The 23,814-nt window shown below is 38.5% G+C and overlaps 1 protein-coding gene across 1 annotated transcript; it reads right to left on the bottom strand.

The window, feature by feature from the left end:
• Window positions 1-2,624: 2,624 nt before the first annotated feature.
• Window positions 2,625-9,282, bottom strand: LOC107828657 (uncharacterized). Its single transcript, XM_016656013.2, has 2 exons — window positions 9,158-9,282; window positions 2,625-6,258 (listed from the first exon to the last, which is right to left on the bottom strand). Exon 2 carries the CDS (start codon window positions 6,134-6,136, stop codon window positions 2,942-2,944), a length of 3,195 nt encoding a protein of 1,064 aa, XP_016511499.2. The 5' UTR covers window positions 6,137-6,258; window positions 9,158-9,282; the 3' UTR covers window positions 2,625-2,941.
• Between the last annotated feature and the right edge of the window lie 14,532 nt (window positions 9,283-23,814).

Here is a 23,814-nt window from a genome sequence, read left to right on the forward strand (position 1 = left end):
CAAATGTGATTTATATGATCTGGGGTACTGCATACTTTATGATCTACTTGCAGGTTTGCACTCGACGAGAGGCTATATACTCCTAACAGATGTATAACACTTAGCTCTCATAGTATGTTGGTCGCACGATCTACTTCCCTGTATGAATGATTGAGGAGATGAGCTGGGAATATGTTTCTCAGGCTAGATGAGCACTCCCATTATGTGTGAGTGGGAGATGTAGAAAATATTGGGTCCACCCATAAGGGGTGCTCTAATGCTCAATAGGGTTATTAGTTAACCCTAATATTCCCTATATAAGTACACTTACCGTGTACACTAAAATAAAACTCTAAGCAGTATTTTTCCATGCGCTCTTTCTCTCTCTCAATCCTGAAAGGGGCTAGACTATAGAATTGGGGGTTGTTCCAACACACCGTGACAACCACTACCGACCAGTAATTTCAGCCGCAATTCAATCCATTTTCGCTTCCACTTCACAAAGAACAAGTAAGTTCTCGTTTTACGATTTACACGCTATCTAATGTGTTTAGATTATCGCGTGTTCATTCAGAAAAAAACTGGTTCAAAATTTTATATAAAAACAAGCGTCAAATCGTTAGGTTTCTAATAAAATTACACAAAAATATATATCTTGAGTCGTAGTTTTTATTTAATACTATTATTATAAAATGAGACATAAGAGTAAAATATAGTAGTATCAATTATGGATCTTGCTTTTTTTTTTTCAAAGAAAAATATTTACTTTAATACTCTTGCTGTAGCAGTATTTTTATTTTAATTTTTTTCAGTAAATGTATTTCAACTATTTTAAGGCCATGATTTTTATGGCTTACGAGCATTTACCGTATATTCTCTTAACAAAAAGGAAAACAAAGGCTTGTTTCACGTCCAACTAAGAGAGGTAAAAAAGGTTGGATTTGCTTCTTCATTAGAAGTTATAAAACATGTAATTATATATATAATCTGTAAGGAAAATAATTAGTTGTATGAAAATGTAGAAAAAAAGGGTGGCATTCCAAGAATCGAACTCAGGACCTCTCGCACCCAAAGCGAGAATAAAACCACTAGACCATATACCCAATTAATTTTGAGGTCCAAATATTTGTCAAATTCAACATGTTTGGTAATCGATTTTAGATGTATTATCAACTTTTGATCTTGCTTGGAGTGGTTGTTGTAGTGTTATCTTTTATGGAAATATTTCTAGCAAGCTTGTGTTAGACTTTGATTGGATAACAGTAAGCTAATTGGCTTTTCTGATTATATTCGGCATGCTACTCGTTGTTAGTTGCTTGATTATTTCTTCGATTGTAGTGCTCCTAATTTATTTTTCTTCTTCTTTTTCTTTGTCGTACTCCCTTGTATTATTTTATGTGTAATTTAAGAAAACTTGTCATGTATACTAGCTCCCAATAGACAACAACAACAACAACAACAACAACAACAACAATCCAGTATAATCCCACAAGTGGGGTATGAGAAGGGTAATATGTACGCAGACCTTACCTCTATCCCGAAGGGTAGAGATGCTGTTTCCAGGAGACCCTCGGCTCAAAAAAGCAATAGGAGATGATATATTAGTACCATAAAAATGCGTAATAAAAATAACAACAATATATAAGAGATATGAAATATGAAATACAGAATACGAAATACGAAATAGATGGCTGGTATAGTACAACTAGAAGGTAAAGCCCTGCATCAATAGACGACCAATGACATTCCTAGTCTAACTCTTCTTTTTGAAAATCGAGAAGTTTGTTTGAACAATAAATGTAGTGCATCAAAACACTAACTTACAATATTGAAGCACAATTTTAACTAAAAAAAGGAATAGTGTGGTATCCATGTAATAACAGAAACCATCACCACAAAGATTGTGTACCTCCTTGAGCTATCGACAAAAATGTAAGTTCCAAGGCAGGGTAAGTTGCTAAAAATCTAGTCATATTCAAACTGAACATCAATCTTCAAATACTTCCTCATTACCCTTACAATACAGGATGTGAATTTGGCTAATCTATGGCATTCTTCATGTGTTTTGGTTTCTGAAACAACCCCATGAAAAGAACCCTGCAACACATACTGAATTGCTGCCTCTCTTAGTTTTTTGACTCAATTGAGGAAAGAAAACAAGCAGAAGTTGTCTCAATATCAACAACCTCATCGTCGTCATCAAACATAACTCCCCTATAGCCTCAGTCTTCTCAGTTTTGATAATTTTGCTATTATATGATGAACTTGGACCACATAATTGTGAAATTGCTCAAATTCTCGGCACTGTCACCAACATCGACAATAACTTAAATGGGAAAAAGAGATATTAAGAGAGGCATTAGCAGAGAGAAGAGAGTGCATAGTAATATATCATTTATGTACCACCAACGGTTATTGTGAAATGGATAGTATCCCTCTACTCTTAACCAGAGATCTCGGACTCTGGTTCGAGCCCATATCCCGGAAAAAAGTATCTTTTTATAGCTAACTCATGTACCTATACTAAAAATGTAGTATACCTTGGCTTGGAAACAATAAAGAAAACATGATTACTTTTCACTGTTTCACATCTAATATTAGCAATGTAATACTGAACTGCGAAGTAAGAAACCAGAGGAGCTAAATTCAGGACTTAAACATAACATTCAACTGGTAACAAGGCAATGAGCAACCATTACTCATAATTTAGCTGTTCACAAAAGCTGCATATCAGTTCAAACAAAGACTATTAAACTAAGTTCAAAGGCATAGCCTGGGGAGCGTTTCAGCAAATGTATCCAGAGATATAAACTAACTCCTGTGCAAAACCCTTCACATTTGGGGCTAGAATATAAACTAAGAAAAGATAAGATAATAGGCATGACCATCCTGTACAAATATCTTCACATTTTGTGATAGGGTAAATAAAGAGAAGCTAAATGCTGCTTCGCGTCGCCTTTATTCAGTCTGTACAAAGTAAATAAACAGGCATTGCTGCTGGATCAAGCTCCCAGAAACCTCGCACGATGCCACCTCTCTCTTTTGTCAGGCGAAAAGCAGGAATTTGATGAGAGAACCTGAGTTGCTCGGCTAGAGATATTTTCACTGTTCCATTTTCCTCTTCTTTCACTTGAGGCTTGTAGACAGACTTGAAACCGTTTACCCGTATTAAGAACTTTACGGATATGTACTTATCAGTAACATCCACAACTTCAACAATTTCATACTCACAATCTTCCAGTTTGCCGCATTTCAGCTGAGCACTCCAGTTTTTATAAACTGCCCAAACTTCACCTGCTCTGGGGAAGATCTTGTAGACACCCTTCTTCTCCATAGGTTGTGCTCCTACTTGATGCGAAAAAGCATTGGTTTCCCGATATTTGTGCAGCTTTCTATTTTGAAACTTTAACATGCCACAACCAATTGGCATTGTTTTATCACGCCACTGTATTATGCCTTTCGGTGGCAGACAGGCATAAAGCCATGCCACATGCAACATAAAATTGGGGATAGGATCTATCTTCTGTATCTGGCCAAAGTACCTCGGCATGGCATCTTCATCACTGTAAATTGCCCAAAATTGACCAACTTGAAACTTCTCCACTGATCTCTCAGCATCAAAGTTGTAGAATTCGGGTTCAGGAACCTCATTAGCTACTGATACAACACAGTTTTCTGCAGAATTTACCGAACTCATGCGATTGTACGTCATACGGTTAGCTGTCTCTCTTTGGTCTAAGGATAAATTATTTCTTAAGTTAATTCTGGATCGTCTATCAGCAGGATGTGCATTTCCATCAGATTTCCCCCTCAGATCAACAGAAGATGTATCTCCTTTGGATTTTAGCTTCACTTCCACCCCATCTGCAGAAGATAAAAGGCCGTGAGGCTTAGCATCCCATCGTTCCATCCTGTCTACAGTTGATGTATCTTTATCAAACTTTGCCATCGGTTCTGAATTCATTGTAGAAACCGGATAGTCTTCAAACCCTGTGTTTGATTTTGGCAAAGAAGGTGCCTCTCGTCTCACCCTCTTTGCTGGAGATCTAGGACAAGAGACATCATTGTATGCATTCCCATGCTCGACATCAAGATCTGCAGACACAGAAATGCCTAGTTGGTCAATGGGTAAAGAAGCAGGGTCTAGTTCGAAGGATCCTTCAGGAACATCATTCCTCTCCATGCCTGTCATCTTAAATGAAGGAACTCTATGAGAGAATCTAAATATCTCCTTGGCAGGAATTAGAAATGGGCCCCTTTCCCCTAATTTTTTTGCAGCTCGATCAAAAAGACAAGTGAAGCCTTTTACTTTACCCAAGTATGCAACATGAACACCAATATCATCAGCATAGTCTGACAACACCTCAACAAACTCGTAACTGTACTTTTTCTTGCTCTCAATATGAGAATACCATTTCATAGCCCAATCTTTAAAGATTGCCCAAGTTTCTCCTTGCCGTGGAAATATCTTCATCGTATTGGAACAGCTACTTTCATTTTTTGCACATGCCAAATGTGAGAACATAGGATGATCTTCAGCGAATTCTGAGTTTCCCAGTTTGAACCTACCGCAAGAAGCTGGAAAGCCCTCAGATAGCCATTTGGTTTCATTTTTATCCAGCGGATCGGGCTCTAACCAAGTAATGTGCAACTTAAATGCAGGAGAGAAAATCTTCCTGATGACTGCATAGAATCTCGGCATGGCATCCAGAGTATCATAAACAGCCCATACTTGTCCAACCTTAAAGCAAGATTCCTCCCTATCCTTTTCAAAATCACTAAAATCTGGGTCTGGATATTCAAACGTTTCTGGCTCAGTCATATTAGAAGGCCCTAGATCTGAGGGAAGATCAAAGGTTTGTCCACAGCCTTTTTCAGGTACACCCGCTTTTGCATTTGCATTCTCAGCTTCCTGCCCTGTGTTCGGCAAGTACTCTTCAGAGGAAAAACTTTCCTTTAATTTCTTATTTTCCCCATTGGGAGTTGCTGCCTCAGACAAATTTTGAGCCGAAGGGTCTTCTTCTTCTTCTTCACCACTTAGATTCGTACGGTAAGTGACGCGCTGTCTAGACCGAGTAGATCTTCGCCGGTTCTGCTCACTGAGACATTGAGAGGTCTGCCTAGGCGGATGATCACACTCTTCACTATTTATATCGTCTTCAGAATCTATGCTCGTTGATGAATCACAATTTTCACTAGATTCTGCTGATATATTCTTTCTCTTTGTGTTTTTCCTTTTATATTCCCTTGATAAGCCCTCGTTCATTTTTCCATATGCATTTTCTGAGTTTCCGTTGCCATTAGACTCCTGACCAACCTCTGAGGGAAGCTCTGACTGTATAAATTCATCAGCAGCCTTATTCTGACAACTTCTCTTGGTTGCAGAGCTCATACTAGTGTATTGGGAGCTATCTTTAACATGATCTTGGTTTGTTGTACCATTCTTCTTGGAAGCAGGCTGACTCCTATTGGTTCCGGGTGTTGCATCTGAAGCATTTACTTCATGACCTGTGTAGGACTTTTTACAGTTTTGACACCACAAAAGCTTATTCAACATGGTCTTATAATACTTATACTTAACAGAACAGAATGGACATACAGTCCAAAAAGTTGGTTGGCTTCTAGGCACTCCTGATTGAGTGCCATTCTGATTCATGAATTCCGATTTGACTCTGAACTTGTTTTGTACCCAAGGATGTGACCTGATATCTGGCTGGCCGCAGCTTGTTTGCTGCATTGGTACTTGAGATCTTCCTGAAGGAATGCGCCTACTGTTATACAACATTCGTTTTTCTCGATCCAAAAGCACCATTTGAGCTTCACCAATCAGCGTAAAGGCATCAGCTGCACCAGGGAACTTGTTCTTATCAGGATGTAGCAAGAGAGCTAACCTGCGGTATTGCTTCCTGATAATAGAATCATCAGCTGTTGGCTCCACTTTAAGAATATTGTACCAGTTTTTCTCATTTCCAAAAGTTTTATTCTCCGCAGAGCAATGTACGTCACAAACCAAAACCATCTGCTCAATGTTCTCCAGATTAGGAAAGAGCTCCTGGGCTTTAGATACAAACTTTTTAGCTCCAATGAAATCTCTATTTTCCATCTTCTTTTCGGCAATCCCTCTAGCCCTGATCGCCTCTTCTTTGTTGCAGTCCATCACTGGTCTAGAATTTGATAGTAATGCTCCTCTATTACCTTATGCTTCAGAAGGTAGAATTCAATAGAAGCATATGTTTAAGAAACTATAATATCCAGGTCAGCTATTCAAGTTCGTGTAACCTGAAAAAGTATAGGTCAAATCTCAGCTTAATTGAGAAAGAAAAAATTAAAAGGATTAATTGTTCAGAAATGCTTGTCATGCAGCTCGACATTTCCTATTTTTACAATTTTAATGAGAAAAGGCAATGGTAACACTGTAAGCAGTTTAAATCGAAAAAGATGCAGATTTGACAGAGGAAAGAAAGAATTGAAAAGGTGTTGCCAAGCATGGGGCGGGTTAGATATCATAATCAACTGTATAATTTCATCTAATGACTATACAATTCAACCCCAAAGTGATCATCTAAATACTCTGCCAATTTAAACAGTACCACAATCCATACTGGCTTTCAGTAGGGAAATAATGTTAACATCCTTTATCACTTTCTTTCTACCCACTTTACAAAAGATTAATTCTGAATCAATTCAATGCTTTGCTCTATGAATAATCCTCTTTTAGCCCGTAAAATTCAAAGTCAAGTTAAAGAACATACCCCAATATAGCAATAGAACCTAGCTTCCAAAGATGTGCTTTCTCAATCAGATTATCCAGCAAACTAATTATGATTGGAATATAAAGAAAAGATAGATAATCTACCATACTAATCGCCAAAAGTTTTTCTCCTGCTCAACATAAAGAGCAATCCATTTCTTGTTATCTACCAGAGAGGAAACGTAAACGAGGTGACTCAGCTCTAAAATGGTTGGGTTGGCCAAGAATATGCTTTAAATTACTACACACTCAAATCTATTCTGAAAGCTTCATTCTATTCATTTATCTTTTCACACATATTACCATGTTAATGATTTTCACAACCAAAATATTGCTGCACTAAAGCAGACATTCATTCTCTTTCCATGCTTTCCACAATACCAATTGCTTAGATTTCTCTATTAACCTGAATTCTATCAAGAGTTCCCTTCACTACTACAAAGCCTATGCTTATGATTCAATGAACTGCTAATTTGAACAGTTGCAATGTCTGAAATAGATTCTCTATATATCCAATTTGTGATAGCGAACTTTTCAATCTTTGATACTCAACTTAAACAGTTAACAAACCTAAAATTGCTCTTCACTGTAAAAAGAGAATACATCAAACCTAAAATTGCTTTCCAGTGTAAAAAGAGTATGCATCAAGCTCATTTGAACTATATAAATACACACACGCAAGTATCTGTGTGCGTACACATGCATCCATGTGTATGCATCCATGTGTATGCACGTATGCATCATTATCATAACATTAGATGCAGGATGTTTATCAAGTATTAACCAGCTTTTATTTTGCCAGAAGTATTTCATCAAGCACATCTACATATTATCTTGTAATTATATTTGGATATAGTATCATTTTACCGGCTATACAGGGAAAGAGGGAGTTGAAACCTGAGCCAAAGGGAAGTTTATGATTGAAGTCTTGCTATAAAATTCGAGAAGCAATTTACTTCTATACTCCCAGTCCCAAAACGAACGTCCAAGTTTCTGCTTAGTTTTTTCCATATTATGTGCTAACAACCGACTTCTACCACATACTACTATTATACTAAACCAAAAGTTACTTGAGCCCCACCTTTACCTCGCTTTAAAGAACATTTTTTCTTTACTACTTTTCAAAAAAATAAAATAAGTAGAAGCAACTCGCGCACCACAAATGTACCTCCTTTAATGTTAAATGACCCACATCTTGAATTTCAAATTCAATTCAGAAGGAAGTTACACCAACAACAACTAAAATCTAAAATTATAAACTAGTTGGGGTCCATTATATGAATACTCTTGCATCCATTGTGCTCTATTTACGTCCATTTCATCTTCCTACTCAACAAATTTCCTTTTAAGACAAATTATGTGTTCTCTGCCCATGACTTTGGTTCATCGGCAAAGATAGTACAGTGCGAGATGCCTTCTACGTACAGTTAACTAGTTGAAAAGTTGGTATTTCACCAAGCTTGATATTATAGTGGAGAAGAGTAAAAGGCAAGCCAAAAGACTTCTCAGTCATCAAAAAGAAAAAAAATTATGGGTTCTCAAGAAGGTATTCTTTTATCTAAGTTTCTTCCCCGTGCATTAGCTATCTCCACTCCCACCCAGTGGCAGAGCTGGAAGGTTACGTACGAATTTGGCCAAACCCAATAGCTTCAGTCCAAACCCTTATTTATATTAAGAAATCTTACTGAATACATACGAAAATTAAAATCAGAACCTAGTTACTAACACCTAATGTCGCTTTCCAAGAATTTAGAGCCCATAAAGTTCAAATCCTAGAAGTTTAAACTATAGGTTCTCTAAATCTGTAAGTTCTACTATAACAACATACAAATCTCCAACCAAACTGAAAAGACTCCTATAATGGACTGAAAATAAACTAAATCAACAACTAAAATGACAGCACGGACACTTTTACTTGCATGTACGTCATACCCAGTAATCCAGCATTACTGTGAAAGAATCTCACTGTTCATAAACAAGATCACAACTTTCAAAGAAAATAATTAAACATTAATCTTTCTACCCCACGGCAAACAAACAAAGTGGGTGTTTCAGAAACTACAAGCATTAGACAAAGATGCCATTTTTAGTGCTTCCCATTAAACATGCAACGCTATAATTAACATTTTCACGCAGTGTACTTAAACCAAATACAAGAAAAATTCTAAAACAGAGTAAGTAAAAATAAGTCATCCTCACCTAAAATACAACTAAAATAAAACTTTTAACTTTAAAAAAAACTATATTTTCAACCAGAAAACAAACTTTTATGCAAAAATACAAACTCCAAACTGTCGGATCAAAAAGAAAAAACCCCACAAAGAAAAAAAAAAATCACTTTTACATGTAAACAAACAGAAATGGCTTTTTAATTTGTTTTTTTGTTTGTTTTATAAAAAGAAGCATAGAGTGTATGAAGAACCTTACATTGTGTTTAATGTGAAGTTGATGCATTGTTTGACGAAAGAAGAGAATGCTAAATAGAGAAGTGGGAGAGGGACTGAAAATTTGTATATGGAAGATGAACAATGAACAGTACGGGAAGAGTATCAAAAGGTCCTTAGAGTTGGCTCAATTATGGCATGTTTCTATTGGTCTTTTAGTTATTTTGCCTAACTTCAGGGGCTAAGAAAGGTTTAGTCTTTTCCAACTATGCCCATGACAGAGAAATTAATTTGAGTTTTTTGTCAAGTGTTCCTGCCAATGGCATTGAAATATATAATTTCTCGTGAATATTGTACAACATTTTAAATTACTTTTATTATACACTATGAAACGTTTTGTGTAATTTAATTATACTTTTGATCCTCAGTCATTAATAAATTTTGATTTTAATCCTTGAAATATTTCATTATATATGAAAGATGTTATATTTGGATTTTTTTAGAATAATATTATTTTTAAATACAAAATAACAATACAATTTTAACATAACACATGGATAATAGAGTTATTTAAAAGTTAATAAATTGTATAATTTGTGAAATTTCACCAACAAAGGGATTAAAATTGTGCATTTCAAATAATTAAAGGTGGAATGTAAGTGCATTTTTTTAATTATTTTATCTTTTTGATATTAATTAATATGAAATATATTATACGTTCTCCGTGAGTGTATTTTTTCTTTATGCACATAAGTTGCACGTGCATAAAGATTAGTATTTATAAATAATGATGATAATACTGGGGTTGGAAAAACTAAAAATCGTGTGTGGAGTCCAAAATTTCAGTTGAATTACTTTTTCATATTGAATTGTATTCACGTCCTTCAAACACAACTGTCACGACCCAAACTGAAGGGCCATGACTAGCACCCGACCACACTTGCCGAGCACCAACGCACATTTCATCTAACCTTCATTATTATCTTTTAGGGCTGACGAGATCAATATAAATGGTAGACCTAGATCATGGTCAACCAGCAATAAAATATGACGGCATGAATATACATAGCAGGGGATGACCAGACAATCAAGAAACTACATATAAGGTATGAGCTACCACGCTACTATGAAAGACTATACAACAAAAACTAGCCGACAAGGCATACCAAACTATACATGAGCCGACACCTGTCTATGAGCCTCTAAAAGAACATAAGTGTTGCAACATAGCCGGAACAGGTCCCCGACATACCCATAATGTCTATAACAAAAATTACATACCAAGACCAAGGCAAGTCCGGAGAAGGGATCTCGCCAATCACCGCTGAACTGGACAGTCTACTGTGGTGGGGGAGCTGCACCTGCCTGTCTATCAGGACCTGCAGCACGACATGCAGCGTCCACAAATAAAAGGACGTCAGTACGAATAAAGTACTGAGTATGTAAGGCAAGGAACCATAAATACGATCAGTAATGTAAGCAAGGATAGAGAATATACAACCTGTAACATCTTAGTACCTCTGAGGGCTACTTACATGAAATGCATGATACATATGTATAAATACATAAACCTTTAAAGCATTCGCCTCTGTGGGCATCATCATCATCATATCGTACCCGGCCATAATAGGCTCGGTAGAATCGTACCCGGCCACGTGGAGCTCGGTAAAACCCAACTGATCAGTGGTTGCACAATAGGTGCCGTACCCGGCCAACTATAGCGTGGCTCGGTAGAGTAAAATAGATACATATATATAATGCATGCTCGACTCATGGAATCACATTCTAAACCTTTCGGAGTGACGTAAGGTCGGTATCCTCTGTACACGTTATTAGGACTAACTCTTCACTATGAACCTTATAAGAATCAGGAAATACCAACAACATTGATAACATAAGACTAAGAGAAGCAACATTAACATCAATCGTTCCATAAAAGGGAAAACAATGTAAGTACTGCTAGCTTCTAAGAGTAGAGTATCTTGGAAGATCGTTCATTACATTATGTGCAATCGGAGTCGTGCAAAAGAAGGAAAGGGATAGCCTCACATACCTTGTATATACTTCCCCAATCTCAAGCTATGCAATTGTCAAAACTCCTTAGTCTACAATAAGAGAAACGATACTATCGTTATCATTTAAGCGTCATAACTATTATGTATTGACCACAACCTATTTTACGATGAAACGGACAGCACCTCCCCTATATATATGACCTCACACCATTCAAAACAATCACCAAACAGCCCAAACATCATCAATAATAAACATATTGAGCCTCCCAAAATAGTCCACACACAGCCTAATCACTCCATACATACGACGACCACCGTAGTCGTGTCAAACAACCTGGAAATGTTACGAATAACTATCAGCCCATAAACCTACATATATATGGTGTTTCTCCACACCCTTCCTCCTCAAAAACTCCACAAGATAGTAGTAAAATACGCAGCCCAACAACAACGCAAAACAGTCCACAAAACAATAACACTACTACCAAACCTTTCGATATATATCTCACAAGTTCTAGCTTCAATGACTTAGCCGCAACTTGGATAATCTTAAATACATATAGAGTAAGAGGTTCCTTACCTTTATACAGAAAGAAAAACTCCAATTTAACCTTAAATTTCCAAGAAATATCCCTCCAATGCTGCCACAACAACAAAAAAATGAAACTAGCGATCAATTAGTGTTTTTCGGCACTAGAATCACTTTAGAAGGCTTGAAATCACCTAGGATTGATATTAAGAACATTAGGGAGTATTTACAGAACATATACCCTTTAAAACAACCTCCCACACGAGCTGTAACGACACAAAAATGAGCAACAACAAGAAGAACAAGAGACTTACTAGCGCCACGGAATTCCCGACACTTGATTTGTGTTGTTTGCCCTTTTTTGGGTCTTGAATCTTGAGAGAACCTTGAGAGGATGTTCCTAGGGTTCTAAGGTCTGAAAATAGTGAAAAGAAATGACTTAAAACGGGTTGTAGTCATCCTATATAGGTCCAAATATCTTAAACCGACTTAGTGGGCCCCATAGAGAGGTGCTTGGCGCAGTCTCGCGAAAACGCGAATATCTCTCTACTCCGAGATTGTATCGATGAACGGTTTAATGCGTTGGAAACTAGACTCATAGATCTTTAATTATGTGGGTTGATCACCCCGTAATTCCTTGTAAATTATGAGAAAAGATTAGAAACATTTGACCTAATGTTTAAGTAAAATTATGAACCTAAGTTGCGACAACTTTTGTCGACTTTTGTTTCATAACTCGTTTGACTTCAATACTTATGATACGGATATTATATGATTAAAATACCTTAATAAATGACCTCTTGAGTGTATTAAGCACCGCTAGATTACCTGAAAATACGAGTTACAACATCCTTGATTCGTTTAACTTCTAATATTGGTTAAACACCCTTATACACTCTTGTATCACTTAAGACCAATAGGATTGACTTCTTATCATCTCAAAGATAATTCCTTCTTGGATTTATGTTAACTAATATATGGCATGAACTAACACATGTGGATATGGGTTGTAACACCCTCCCCCCCTTAGGAACATTCGTCCTCGAATGTAAGGGTTTATGGGGAGTTTAAATCACCGTGGATTCCAATGGAAATTTCCGATCAATTTTCCCCTATAAAATGGTCACTAGAAAAACTTGCATGTAATTAAGCCCAACATATGGCTTCACAAGGCTACACAAAGCATTATGCGTATTTACATTATCTACATATCACCATTTTGTATTAAGGAGGAGTATTCTCAAACTATTGCTTACCTCATAGAGCCGTTTCTTCTTCCAATGTATCCTGTCTTCCACCAGCATCCTTGTTATCTTCATTCTGGAATAAGTAAGGGTATTTTGACTTCATCTCCTTTTCTGCTTCCCATGTCATTTCTTCCATATTTTTGTTCCTCCACAATACTTTGACGGAAGCTACATCTTTTGTTCTCAGCTTGCGGACTTGCCGATCTAATATCGCCACTGGCACTTCTTCATATGATAGGTCCTCTGTAACTTGTACATCTTTGATAGGGACGACTCGAGAAGGGTCTCCAATACATTTTCTCAACATAGATACATGGAATACTGGGTGGACAAATTCCAATTCGGATGGCAATTCTAACTCATAAGCAACCTGTCCAATCCGTCGAAGAATTTTATACAGCCCGATATACCTTGGACTCAGCTTACCTTTCTTCCCAAAACGCATAATACCCTTCATTGGTGAGATCCTCAGGAAAACCCAATCACCAACCTCAAACTCTAGATCACGACGTCGGACATCAGAATAAGATTTTTGCCTGCTTTGTGCCGTCCTCAATCGCTCCTGTATCACTTTCACCTTCTCAATAGCTTGGTGAATCAAATCTGGCCCATATAATTCTGTTTCACCGACTTCGAACCATCCAACTGGTGATCTACATCTTCTCCCGTATAGTGCCTCGTATGGGGCCATTTTAATACTGGAATGGTAGCTATTGTTATAGGCGAATTCTATGAGTGGAAGATGATCATCCCAATTCCCCTTAAAATCTAGAACACATGCTCGTAGCATATCTTCCAGTGTCTGAATGGTACGTTCAGCCTGTCCGTCAGTCTGCGGATGAAATGCAGTGCTGAGATTTACTTGTGTGCCTAAACCCTTCTGGAAAGACCTCCAAAAGTTAGCCGTAAATTGAGCTCCTCGGTCTGATATAATAGATATGGGCACATCATGAAGCCTAACAATCTCCTTGATATACAACTTTGCATAATCTTCAGCCGTGTAAGTTGTCTTCACTGGCAGAAAATGGGCACATTTTGTAAGTCGATCAATTATCACCCAGATGGAGTCAAACTTATGATAAGAGCGAGGTAATCCAATAATGAAGTCCATATTAATCACCTCCCACTTCCAGGTCGGAATCTCTATATTTTGAAGCAATCCATCGGGTTTCTGATGTTCTATCTTTACTTGTTGACAATTGGGACACTGGGCTACAAATTCAGCAATAGACTTCTTCATATTATCCCACCAATACTGCTCCTTGACATCATGATACATCTTTGTCGAGCCGGGATGGATGGAATATCGGGATTGATGAATCTCATTCATAATCTTCTATCGCAACCCTGCCACATTAGGCACACACAATCGGTTCTGGTATCTCAGTGCCCCGTCTTTTCCGATCCCAAAAGCCATACTTTTACACTGTTGGATGCTTTCTCTTAATCGTACTAATATAGGATCTTCATATTGTCGTGCTTTTACCTCGGCTACCAAAGATGATTCTGATGTATTCTGTACAGTAACACCTCCGTCATCAGAGTCTAACAATCTGATTCTCATATTGGCTAGCTGATGAAGCTCTTTAATCAACCCCCATCTACCTGCCTCAATATGTACTAAGCTTCCCATTGATTTACGGCTGAGAGCATCTGCCACAACATTGGCTTTACCGGGATGATACAATATCTCAACGTCGTAGTCTTTCAATAATTCAAGCCACCTACGCTGCCTCAAATTCAACTCTTTCTGCTTGAAGATGTATTGTAAACTCTTGTGATCTGTGTAGATGTCAACATGGACGCCGTATAAGTAGTTCCGCCATATCTTCAAAGCATATATTACTGCAGCCAATTCCAAATCATGGGTTGGATAATTCTTTTCATGCTTCTTCAATTGTCTTGATGCATAAGCAATCACATTCCCACGCTGCATCAATACGCACCCTAAACCTATACCTGAGGCATCACAATATACCACATAACCTTCTGTTCCTTCAGGAAGAGTGAGCACTGGTGCAGATGTCAATCGATTCTTCAGCTCCTGAAAACTACGTTCACAAGTGTCAGACCACTGGAATTTGGTAGCTTTTTGTGTTAACTTAGTCAATGGTGATGATATAGAGGAAAATCCTTCTACAAACCGCCTATAATATCCTGCTAGCCCTAGGAAGCTGCGGACTTCTGATGGTGTTGTAGGTCTCGGCCAATTCTTTACTGCATCGATCTTCTGAGTGTCGACACTAATACCCTCATCAGATATCACATGGCCAAGGAATGCTACTGAGTTCAGCCAGAATTCACATTTGGAGAGCTTAGCATATAACTTACGATCCTGAAGCGTCTGTAATACTATCCGCAAGTGGCCCGCATGTTCCACCTCCGAACGAGAATACACTAGAATGTCATCAATGAATACAATCACGAACACATCAAGATAGGGCCTGAATATAGTATTCATGAGATCCATAAAAGCTGCTGGGGCATTTGTTAGCCCGAACGACATCACCAAGAACTCAAAGTGCCCATATCTTGTCTGGAAGACCGTCTTTGGAATATCCTTCTCCCTAACCCTCACCTGATGATACCCTGAACGTAAATCAATCTTAGAGAAATACTTGGCACCCTGGAGTTGGTCAAAAAGGTCATTAATTCTTGGAAGTGGATACTTGTTCTTTATAGTAGACTTATTCAACTGTCGATAGTCGATACACATCCGTAACGACCCGTCTTTCTTCCGTACGAATAGGACTGGTGCACCCCAAGGTGAAGTGCTAGGCCTAATAAAGCCCTTATCCAGCAAGTCCTTCAACTGCACTTTCAACTCTCGCAACTCTGCCGGGGCCATTCTGTATGGAGGAATAGAGATCGGTTGAGTGTCAGGTAACACATCAATGCTAAACTCAATCTCCCTTTCAGGAGGAAGGCCTGGGAGTTCATCTGGGAAAACATCTGGGAATTCATTAACCACAGGGATTGATTGTAAAGTAGGCGGTTTCGCCTACGCATCCCTAACGCGAACGAGATGATAAATGTAACCTTTTGAGATCATTTTCCTTGCCTTAAGATAGGAAATAAACCTACCTTTCGGTGTAGCAATGTTCCCTTTCCATTCAATGATGGGTTCACCCGGAAATTGGAACCTAACCATCTTCGTACGACAGTCAACATTTGCATAGCATGAGGCCAACCAGTCCATTCCCATTATCACATCAAAATCAACCATTTCTAACTCAAATAAATTTGCCGAGGTTTGACGACTACAAATCATCACAGTGCAACCTCTATATACCCTTCTAGCAATCACAGAATCTCCTATCGGAGTAGATACCGCGAGGGGTTTACTTATCAATTCAGGTTCAATGCCAAACTTATTAGCCACAAAGGGTGTAACATATGATAATGTAGATCCCGGATCAATCAACGCATATACATCATAAGAAAACACAGATATAATACCTGTAACAACATCTGGAGACGACTCGAGATCCTGTCGACCTACTAGAGCATAGGTTCGATTTTGAGCACCACTCGAACTCGGCACTGCACCTTTACCTCTACCACGACCTGTCGACTGCTGAAAACCCCGTGCTGGAGGTCGAACTGATGAGGAAGAACCAGACACAGATCCAGTCGGCTGAGCCATACCATCACCTCCTCTATTAGGACAATCCCGCATCATATGGCCAGGCTGCCCGCACGAATAGCATGCATCAGAACCTCGACGACACAGTCCAAAGTGGGCCTTGCCGCACTGATCACAATGTGGTGTTGGGGGTCTCATCTGACTAGTATCCCTGTGATGTTGCGAGCCAGATGCCCGCGAACTCTGACCTGGACCAGAATAGGATCGATCATATCGAGGCCTCTGAAACTGTGGATGAGCACTAGCTACAGGTGGCGCCGAACACCTCGAAAACTGTGGCCTGATGCGGCCTCTGAAGTCATCAGAATACCCTGCAAATCTCGCCCTCTTATGCTGGCCCCTATCCTGCTCCCTAACTGCCCTCTGCTGGCGCTTACGATCCTCTAGGGTCTGGGCATAAGCTTGAATACGGGAAATATCCATGCCCTCCACCAAGGAGGCTGTCGTACACTCATTTATCAGATGTGGTCCCAACCCATTCACGAACATATGCACCCTATCACTCATCTCGGCCACCATATGGGGAGCATACCTTGCCAAAGAATCAAACTGCATACTGTACTCTCGCACACTCATATTACCTTGTCTAAGGTTCAAGAACTTATCAGCTCTAGCTCGTCGTATCTCAACTGGCAAGTAGTGACGAAGAAAGGCCTCAGAAAATTCCTTCCACACAGCTGGAGGAGGGTTCGGACCCCTGGATCTCTCCCAACTATCATACCAGAGAACCGCTAAATCCTGTAACCGATAAGAAGCCAACTCTACTGCCTCTGTATCACTAACATGCATAACCCGAAGTGTACGATGAACCTGGTCAATAAAAGTTTGTGGGTCCTCCTTGGGGTCTGATCCAGTAAACACTGGAGGGTCTAAATTAATAAAATCACGAACTCTTGTACTAACTGGTTTCTCAGCAGCACCTGTATTCTGCCTCTGAGCCTGAGCAGCTACCAAGCTAGTCAATAACTGCAAAGCACTCTGCATATCCTGGTCTGGAGTGCCAGACGGAGGAACTGGAGGCGCTGGGTGCCTTCTAATACCCTCTGGAGGAGATGGAGTAGATAAGGTATGAGAGGACATCTCACTTTGAGCCTCACATTGTCCTGCTCTGACTTGGGACACCTGACTGGTACCCTCTCCCGCTGCTGTATCAAGCCGTCTACTAATCGTTTGCTTCCTAGTCGAAGGCATCACTGAAAAAAACAAGGTGAATATTAGAGACAAACACTTACGACTCAACTCTACGCACGATCTAGATTCAGGAAGAAGGTAACAACCCTAGATGTCATGTAGCCTCCTGATTATAAATGTGGCGCGCTACACATCCATAATCAAGACTCTACTAGACGCGGCTCATAGACAACCCCTAGGACAGACTTGCTCTGATACCAAGTTTGTCACGACCCAAACTGAAGGGCCATGACTAGCACCCGACCACACTTGCCGAGCACCAACGCACATTTCATCTAACCTTCATTATTATCTTTTAGGGCTGACGAGATCAATATAAATGGTAGACCTAGATCATGGTCAACCAGCAATAAAATATGACGGCATGAATATACATAGCAGGGGATGACCAGACAATCAAGAAACTACATATAAGGTATGAGCTACCACGCTACTATGAAAGACTATACAACAAAAACTAGCCGACAAGGCATACCAAACTATACATGAGCCGACACCTGTCTATGAGCCTCTAAAAGAACATAAGTGTTGCAACATAGCCGGAACAGGGCCCCGACATACCCATAATGTCTATAACAAAAATTGCATACCAAGACCAAGGCAAGTCCGGAGAAGGGATCTCGCCAATCACCGCTGAACTGGACAGTCTACTGTGGTGGGGGAGCTGCACCAGCCTGTCTATCAGGACCTGCAGCACGACATGCAGCGTCCACAAATAAAAGGACGTCAGTACGAATAAAGTACTGAGTATGTAAGGCAAGGAACCATAAATACGATCAGTAATGTAAGCAAGGATAGAGAATATACAACCTGTAACATCTTAGTACCTCCGAGGGCTACTTACATGAAATGCATGATACATATGTATAAATACATAAACCTTTAAAGCATTCGCCTCTGTGGGCATCATCATCATCATATCGTACCCGACCATAATAGGCTCGGTAGAATCGTACCCGGCCACGTGGAGCTCGGTAAAACCCAACTGATCAGTGGTTGCACAATAGGTGCCGTACCCGGCCAACTATAGCGTGGCTCGGTAGAGTAAAATAGATACATATATATAATGCATGCTCGACTCATGGAATCACATTCTAAACCTTTCGGAGTGACGTAAGGTCGGTATCCTCTGTACACGTTATTAGGACTAACTCTTCACTATGAACCTTATAAGAATCAGGAAGTACCAACAACATTGATAACATAAGACTAAGAGAAGCAACATTAACATCAATCGTTCCATAAGAGGGAAAACAATGTAAGTACTGCTAGCTTCTAAGAGTAGAGTATCTTGGAAGATCGTTCATTACATTATGTGCAATCGGAGTCGTGCAAAAGAAGGAAAGGGATAGCCTCACATACCTTGTATATACTTCCCCAATCTCAAGCTATGCAATTGTCAAAACTCCTTAGTCTACAATAAGAGAAACGATACTATCGTTATCATTTAAGCGTCATAACTATTATGTATCGACCACAACCTATTTTACGATGAAACGGACAGCACCTCCCCTATATATATGACCTCACACCATTCAAAACAATCACCAAACAGCCCAAACATCATCAATAATAAACATATTGAGCCTCCCAAAATAGTCCACACACAGCCTAATCACTCCATACATAAGACGACCACCGTAGTCGTGTCAAACAACCTGGAAATGTTACGAATAACTATCAGCCCATAAACCTACATATATATGGTGTTTCTCCACACCCTTCCTCCTCCAAAACTCCACAAGATAGTAGTAAAATACGCAGCCCAACAACAACGCAAAACAGTCCACAAAACAATAACACTACTACCAAACCTTTCGATATATATCTCACAAGTTCTAGCTTCAATGGCTTAGCCGCAACTTGGATAATCTTAAATATATATAGAGTAAGAGGTTTCTTACCTTTATACAGAAAGAAAAACTCCAATTTAACCTTAAATTTCCAAGAAATATCCCTCCAATGCTGCCACAACAACAAAAAAATGAAACTAGCGATCAATTAGTGTTTTTCGGCACTAGAATCACTTTAGAAGGCTTGAAATCACCTAGGATTGATATTAAGAACATTAGGGAGTATTTACAGAACATATACCCTTTAAAACAACCTCCCACACGAGCTGTAACGACACAAAAATGAGCAACAACAAGAAGAACAAGAGACTTACTAGCGCCACGGAATTCCCGACACTTGATTTGTGTTGTTTGCCCTTTTTTGGGTCTTGAATCTTGAGAGAACCTTGAGAGGATGTTCCTAGGGTTCTAAGGTCTGAAAATAGTGAAAAGAAATGACTTAAAACGGGTTGTAGTCATCCTATATAGGTCCAAATATCTTAAACCGACTTAGTGGGCCCCATAGAGAGGTGCTTGGCGCAGTCTCGCGAAAACACGAATATCTCTCTACTCCGAGATAGTATCGATGAACGGTTTAATGCGTTGGAAACTAGACTCATAGATCTTTAATTATGTGGGTTGATCACCCCGTAATTCCTTGTAAATTATGAGAAAAGATTAGAAACATTTGACCTAATGTTTAAGTAAAATTATGAACCTAAGTTGCGACAACTTTTGTCGACTTTTGTTTCATAACTCGTTTGACTTCAAGACTTATGATACGGATATTATATGATTAAAATACCTTAATAAATGACCTCTTGAGTGTATTAAGCACCGCTAGATTACCTGAAAATACGAGTTACAACATCCTTGATTCGTTTAACTTCTAATATTGGTTAATCACCCTTATACACTCTTGTATCACTTAAGACCAATAGGATTGACTTCTTATCATCTCAAAGATAATTCCTTCTTGGATTTATGTTAACTAATATATGGCATGAACTAACACATGTGGATATGGGTTGTAACAACAAATACTTGTTCTTGATAGTGACCTCGTTCCACTATCGATAATCTCTGCACATCCTCATCGATCCATCCTTCTTCTTCACAAACAATACACTTGAAATATTGCTCATGGGTAGTAATGCTTTCATAGGATTTTTCAATCGGCCTTCATACACCTAGTCCGATGTGGAAGCAATTAACATATAAGAGAATCGATGAAGTGGCCAACTTCACACAAATATAAGTTTAATATTTTCGAACCTTGCATTTATGAGAATGAGCAAAAGATGTCTCGAGAGACATATATCTTCTAGCATCCGTGACGGGACAAATGTAGAAGCATTAATTTCAAACAATTAATTTTCAGACGAACTACCAACATAACTTTCCATGCAATTGTCATTAGAAGATTTATATTTAAATAACTGCAAATTCATAGGTAAATTACCAAAAACTCTTTCTTCCATCAATTTGCATGTGCTCGATATTAGCAATAATAACTTTTCTGGCACAAAGTGAAGTAGTCAGAGTACAGGATTGTTAGTACTTGCCATGTCACATAGTCAACTTCAAGGTCATATTCACATGGAATTTGTATTCCATCTTTGATGTTTATCTCAAGTTTTTAGGCTTGACAATGAATCAATCCAAAATATTTCTATTAATGAGAATACCTTTTTCTTAACAAGAATCACCTAACTGGTAAATTTATACTTATAATATTCTCGCATCACTCTGGTTTGTTACCTTAGATCTGAGTGATAATACTTTTGTTGCAAAATTGATGTTTATATATATATATATATATATATATATATATATATACACATATATAACCTCATGTTTTACTCTTGTTTTGTGGATTTAGGATATAAAATATATTGATTTAAAGTATGTCGAGGTATTTTTATATGTAACTAATCCGGAAGCAATTGGGAGCGAAAGATGCGAGACTAGAGTCAAAACTGACGAAAAAAAAGAAAGTGGGATTTTCAGTGCCACAGACAGCGCCCCACACTACCGGTGGCACCCCAGACAGAAGACTTAACAAACCAGCGCCAAGGACGGCGACTAGCGCTGGGCTGGGCGCTGGTGACGGGATTTCTGTCCAACTTTGCTTGGGACAAGGTTATTTCGGCCCTAGACCTACCCAGCACGTATAAAAGCAAGACTAAGCTTATTTTTAGAGGGGAGATGCCAATTTGAAAGAAGAATACACACGGGAAATATTGGGGAGTGAAGAGATCTCAATTTTCTTCATCTTTTCTTAGTATTTTCAATTATCCAACACTTATGAATTTGTTTGATACTATTATGAGTGGCTAAAACTCATAGTTCTAGGGTTGTGATTTAGCCATGAATATTGTTATTTAACATTGAGTTAACCTTGGTTACAATTCACTAATATATAGTTGTTTCTTCAATTTTGTGATTAATTGCTTAATTATCTGGCCAGCAGTTAGGTTCTATTTACTATTTATGCTATGCTTGGGAAAGCCATGTTTAGATTATAGAAGAATTATAGAGGGTATGATCTTAACTTTGAGGGGGCGGATTTGTGGTTAACATAGGAATATACCTAGTCACTGTGCTTAATTAAATATCGTAATCTTAATGCGTTCTTAATAGATTGAATTCATAGAATATAGGCATTAATCTATTTTGAATAGGCGAGTAGTAGTTCGGGAGAAGGCTATGAGAGAAATTATTGATTAATTAGCAACCATGAGTGAATTGTATGAAAGAGAGAGTTAACTAGAACACAATAGGATTGGTGAATCGGTCACAACCCTGGAATATTTGTCTCTATTGAATACATAACAATCATTTTACAGTTTGATAATTTAGTTACTATTTAGAATTATAGTTTAGTATAATCACATTCTTGAACTCGAATTTGGCTTGACTGAATAACAATCTTGGTAAATATAGTGGGTAGTCGATACAAGTCTCTATGGGTTCGACACTCGACTTATCATTTTATCACTTGTACGACCACATATACTTGCGTGTGCGTTTGGGAGCAATAAATTTTTGGTTCCATTGCCGGGGACTTGAATATTGACTACTTTCTAGTTTTTGCTTTCATTGGTTATTTCGTCAAGTCTAACGTTACTTGATTGTTGCTCTGATCTCAAGAACTTTAATTGAATGCGCAGGGTCATAAGCCAGGACAGACTTCAAGACTTTGACCTCGGACCTGAGAGAACATTTCATAGGAGGTCGCATCATGTTTTACTCTTGTTTCATGGATTTAGGATGTAAAATGTGTTAATTTATAGTAATTCGAGGTGTTTTTATCTGTAGGAATGATCCGGAAGCAATTGGAGGCGAAAAGTGCGATATTGGAGCCAAAACGAACAAAAAAAAGAGAAAGTGGGATTTTCTGCGCTACAGGCAGCGCCCCAGACAAGAAGACTTAACAAACCAGCGCCAGGGACGGTGCCTAGCGCTGGGCTGCGCGCCGGTGACAGGATTTCTGTCCAACTTTGCTCGACACAAGGTTATTTCTGTCCTAGACCTACCCAACACATATGAAAGCAAGACTAAGCTTATTTTTAGAGGGGAGATGACATTTTAAAGGGAGAATACACACGGGAAACATTCGGGGAGCGAAGAGATCTCAGTTTTCTTCATCGTTTCTTAGTATTTTCAATTATGCAACACTTATGAATTTGTTTGATACTATCATGAGTGGCAAAAACTCATAGTTCCAGGGTTGTGATTTAGACATAAATATTGTTATTTAACGTTGACTTAACCTTGATTACAATTCACTAATATATAGTTATTTTTTAAATTTTGTGATTAATTGCTTAATTGTCTGCCCATCAGTTAGGTTCTATTTACTATCTATGCTATGCTTGGGAAAACCATGTTTAGATTAGAGAAGAATTAAAGAGGGCATGATCTTAACTTTGAAGGGGCGGATTTGTGGTTAGAATAAGAATATAACTAGTCACCGTGCTTAATTAAATATCGTAATTTTAATGCATTCTTAATAGATTGAATTCATAGGAATATAGGCGTTAATCTATTTTGAATAGGTGAGTAGTACTTTGGGAGAAGGCTATGAGAGCAATTATCGATTAATTAGCAACCATGAGTGAATTGTATGAAAGGAAGAGTTAACTAGAACACAATCGGATTGGTGAATCGATCACAACCCTGAAATATTTGTCTCTATTTAATACATAACAATCATTTTACTGCTTGATAATTTAGT

Source organism: Nicotiana tabacum, chromosome 7 (genome assembly GCF_000715075.1).
Source record: "Nicotiana tabacum cultivar K326 chromosome 7, ASM71507v2, whole genome shotgun sequence".
In the NCBI taxonomy this organism is placed as follows: domain Eukaryota; kingdom Viridiplantae; phylum Streptophyta; class Magnoliopsida; order Solanales; family Solanaceae; genus Nicotiana; species Nicotiana tabacum.

Excerpts from the sequence above, each read along its gene's own strand:
- LOC107828657 (XM_016656013.2), bottom strand. The coding sequence starts at position 6,136 with ATGGACTGCAACAAAGAAGAGGCGATCAGGGCTAGAGGGATTGCCGAA.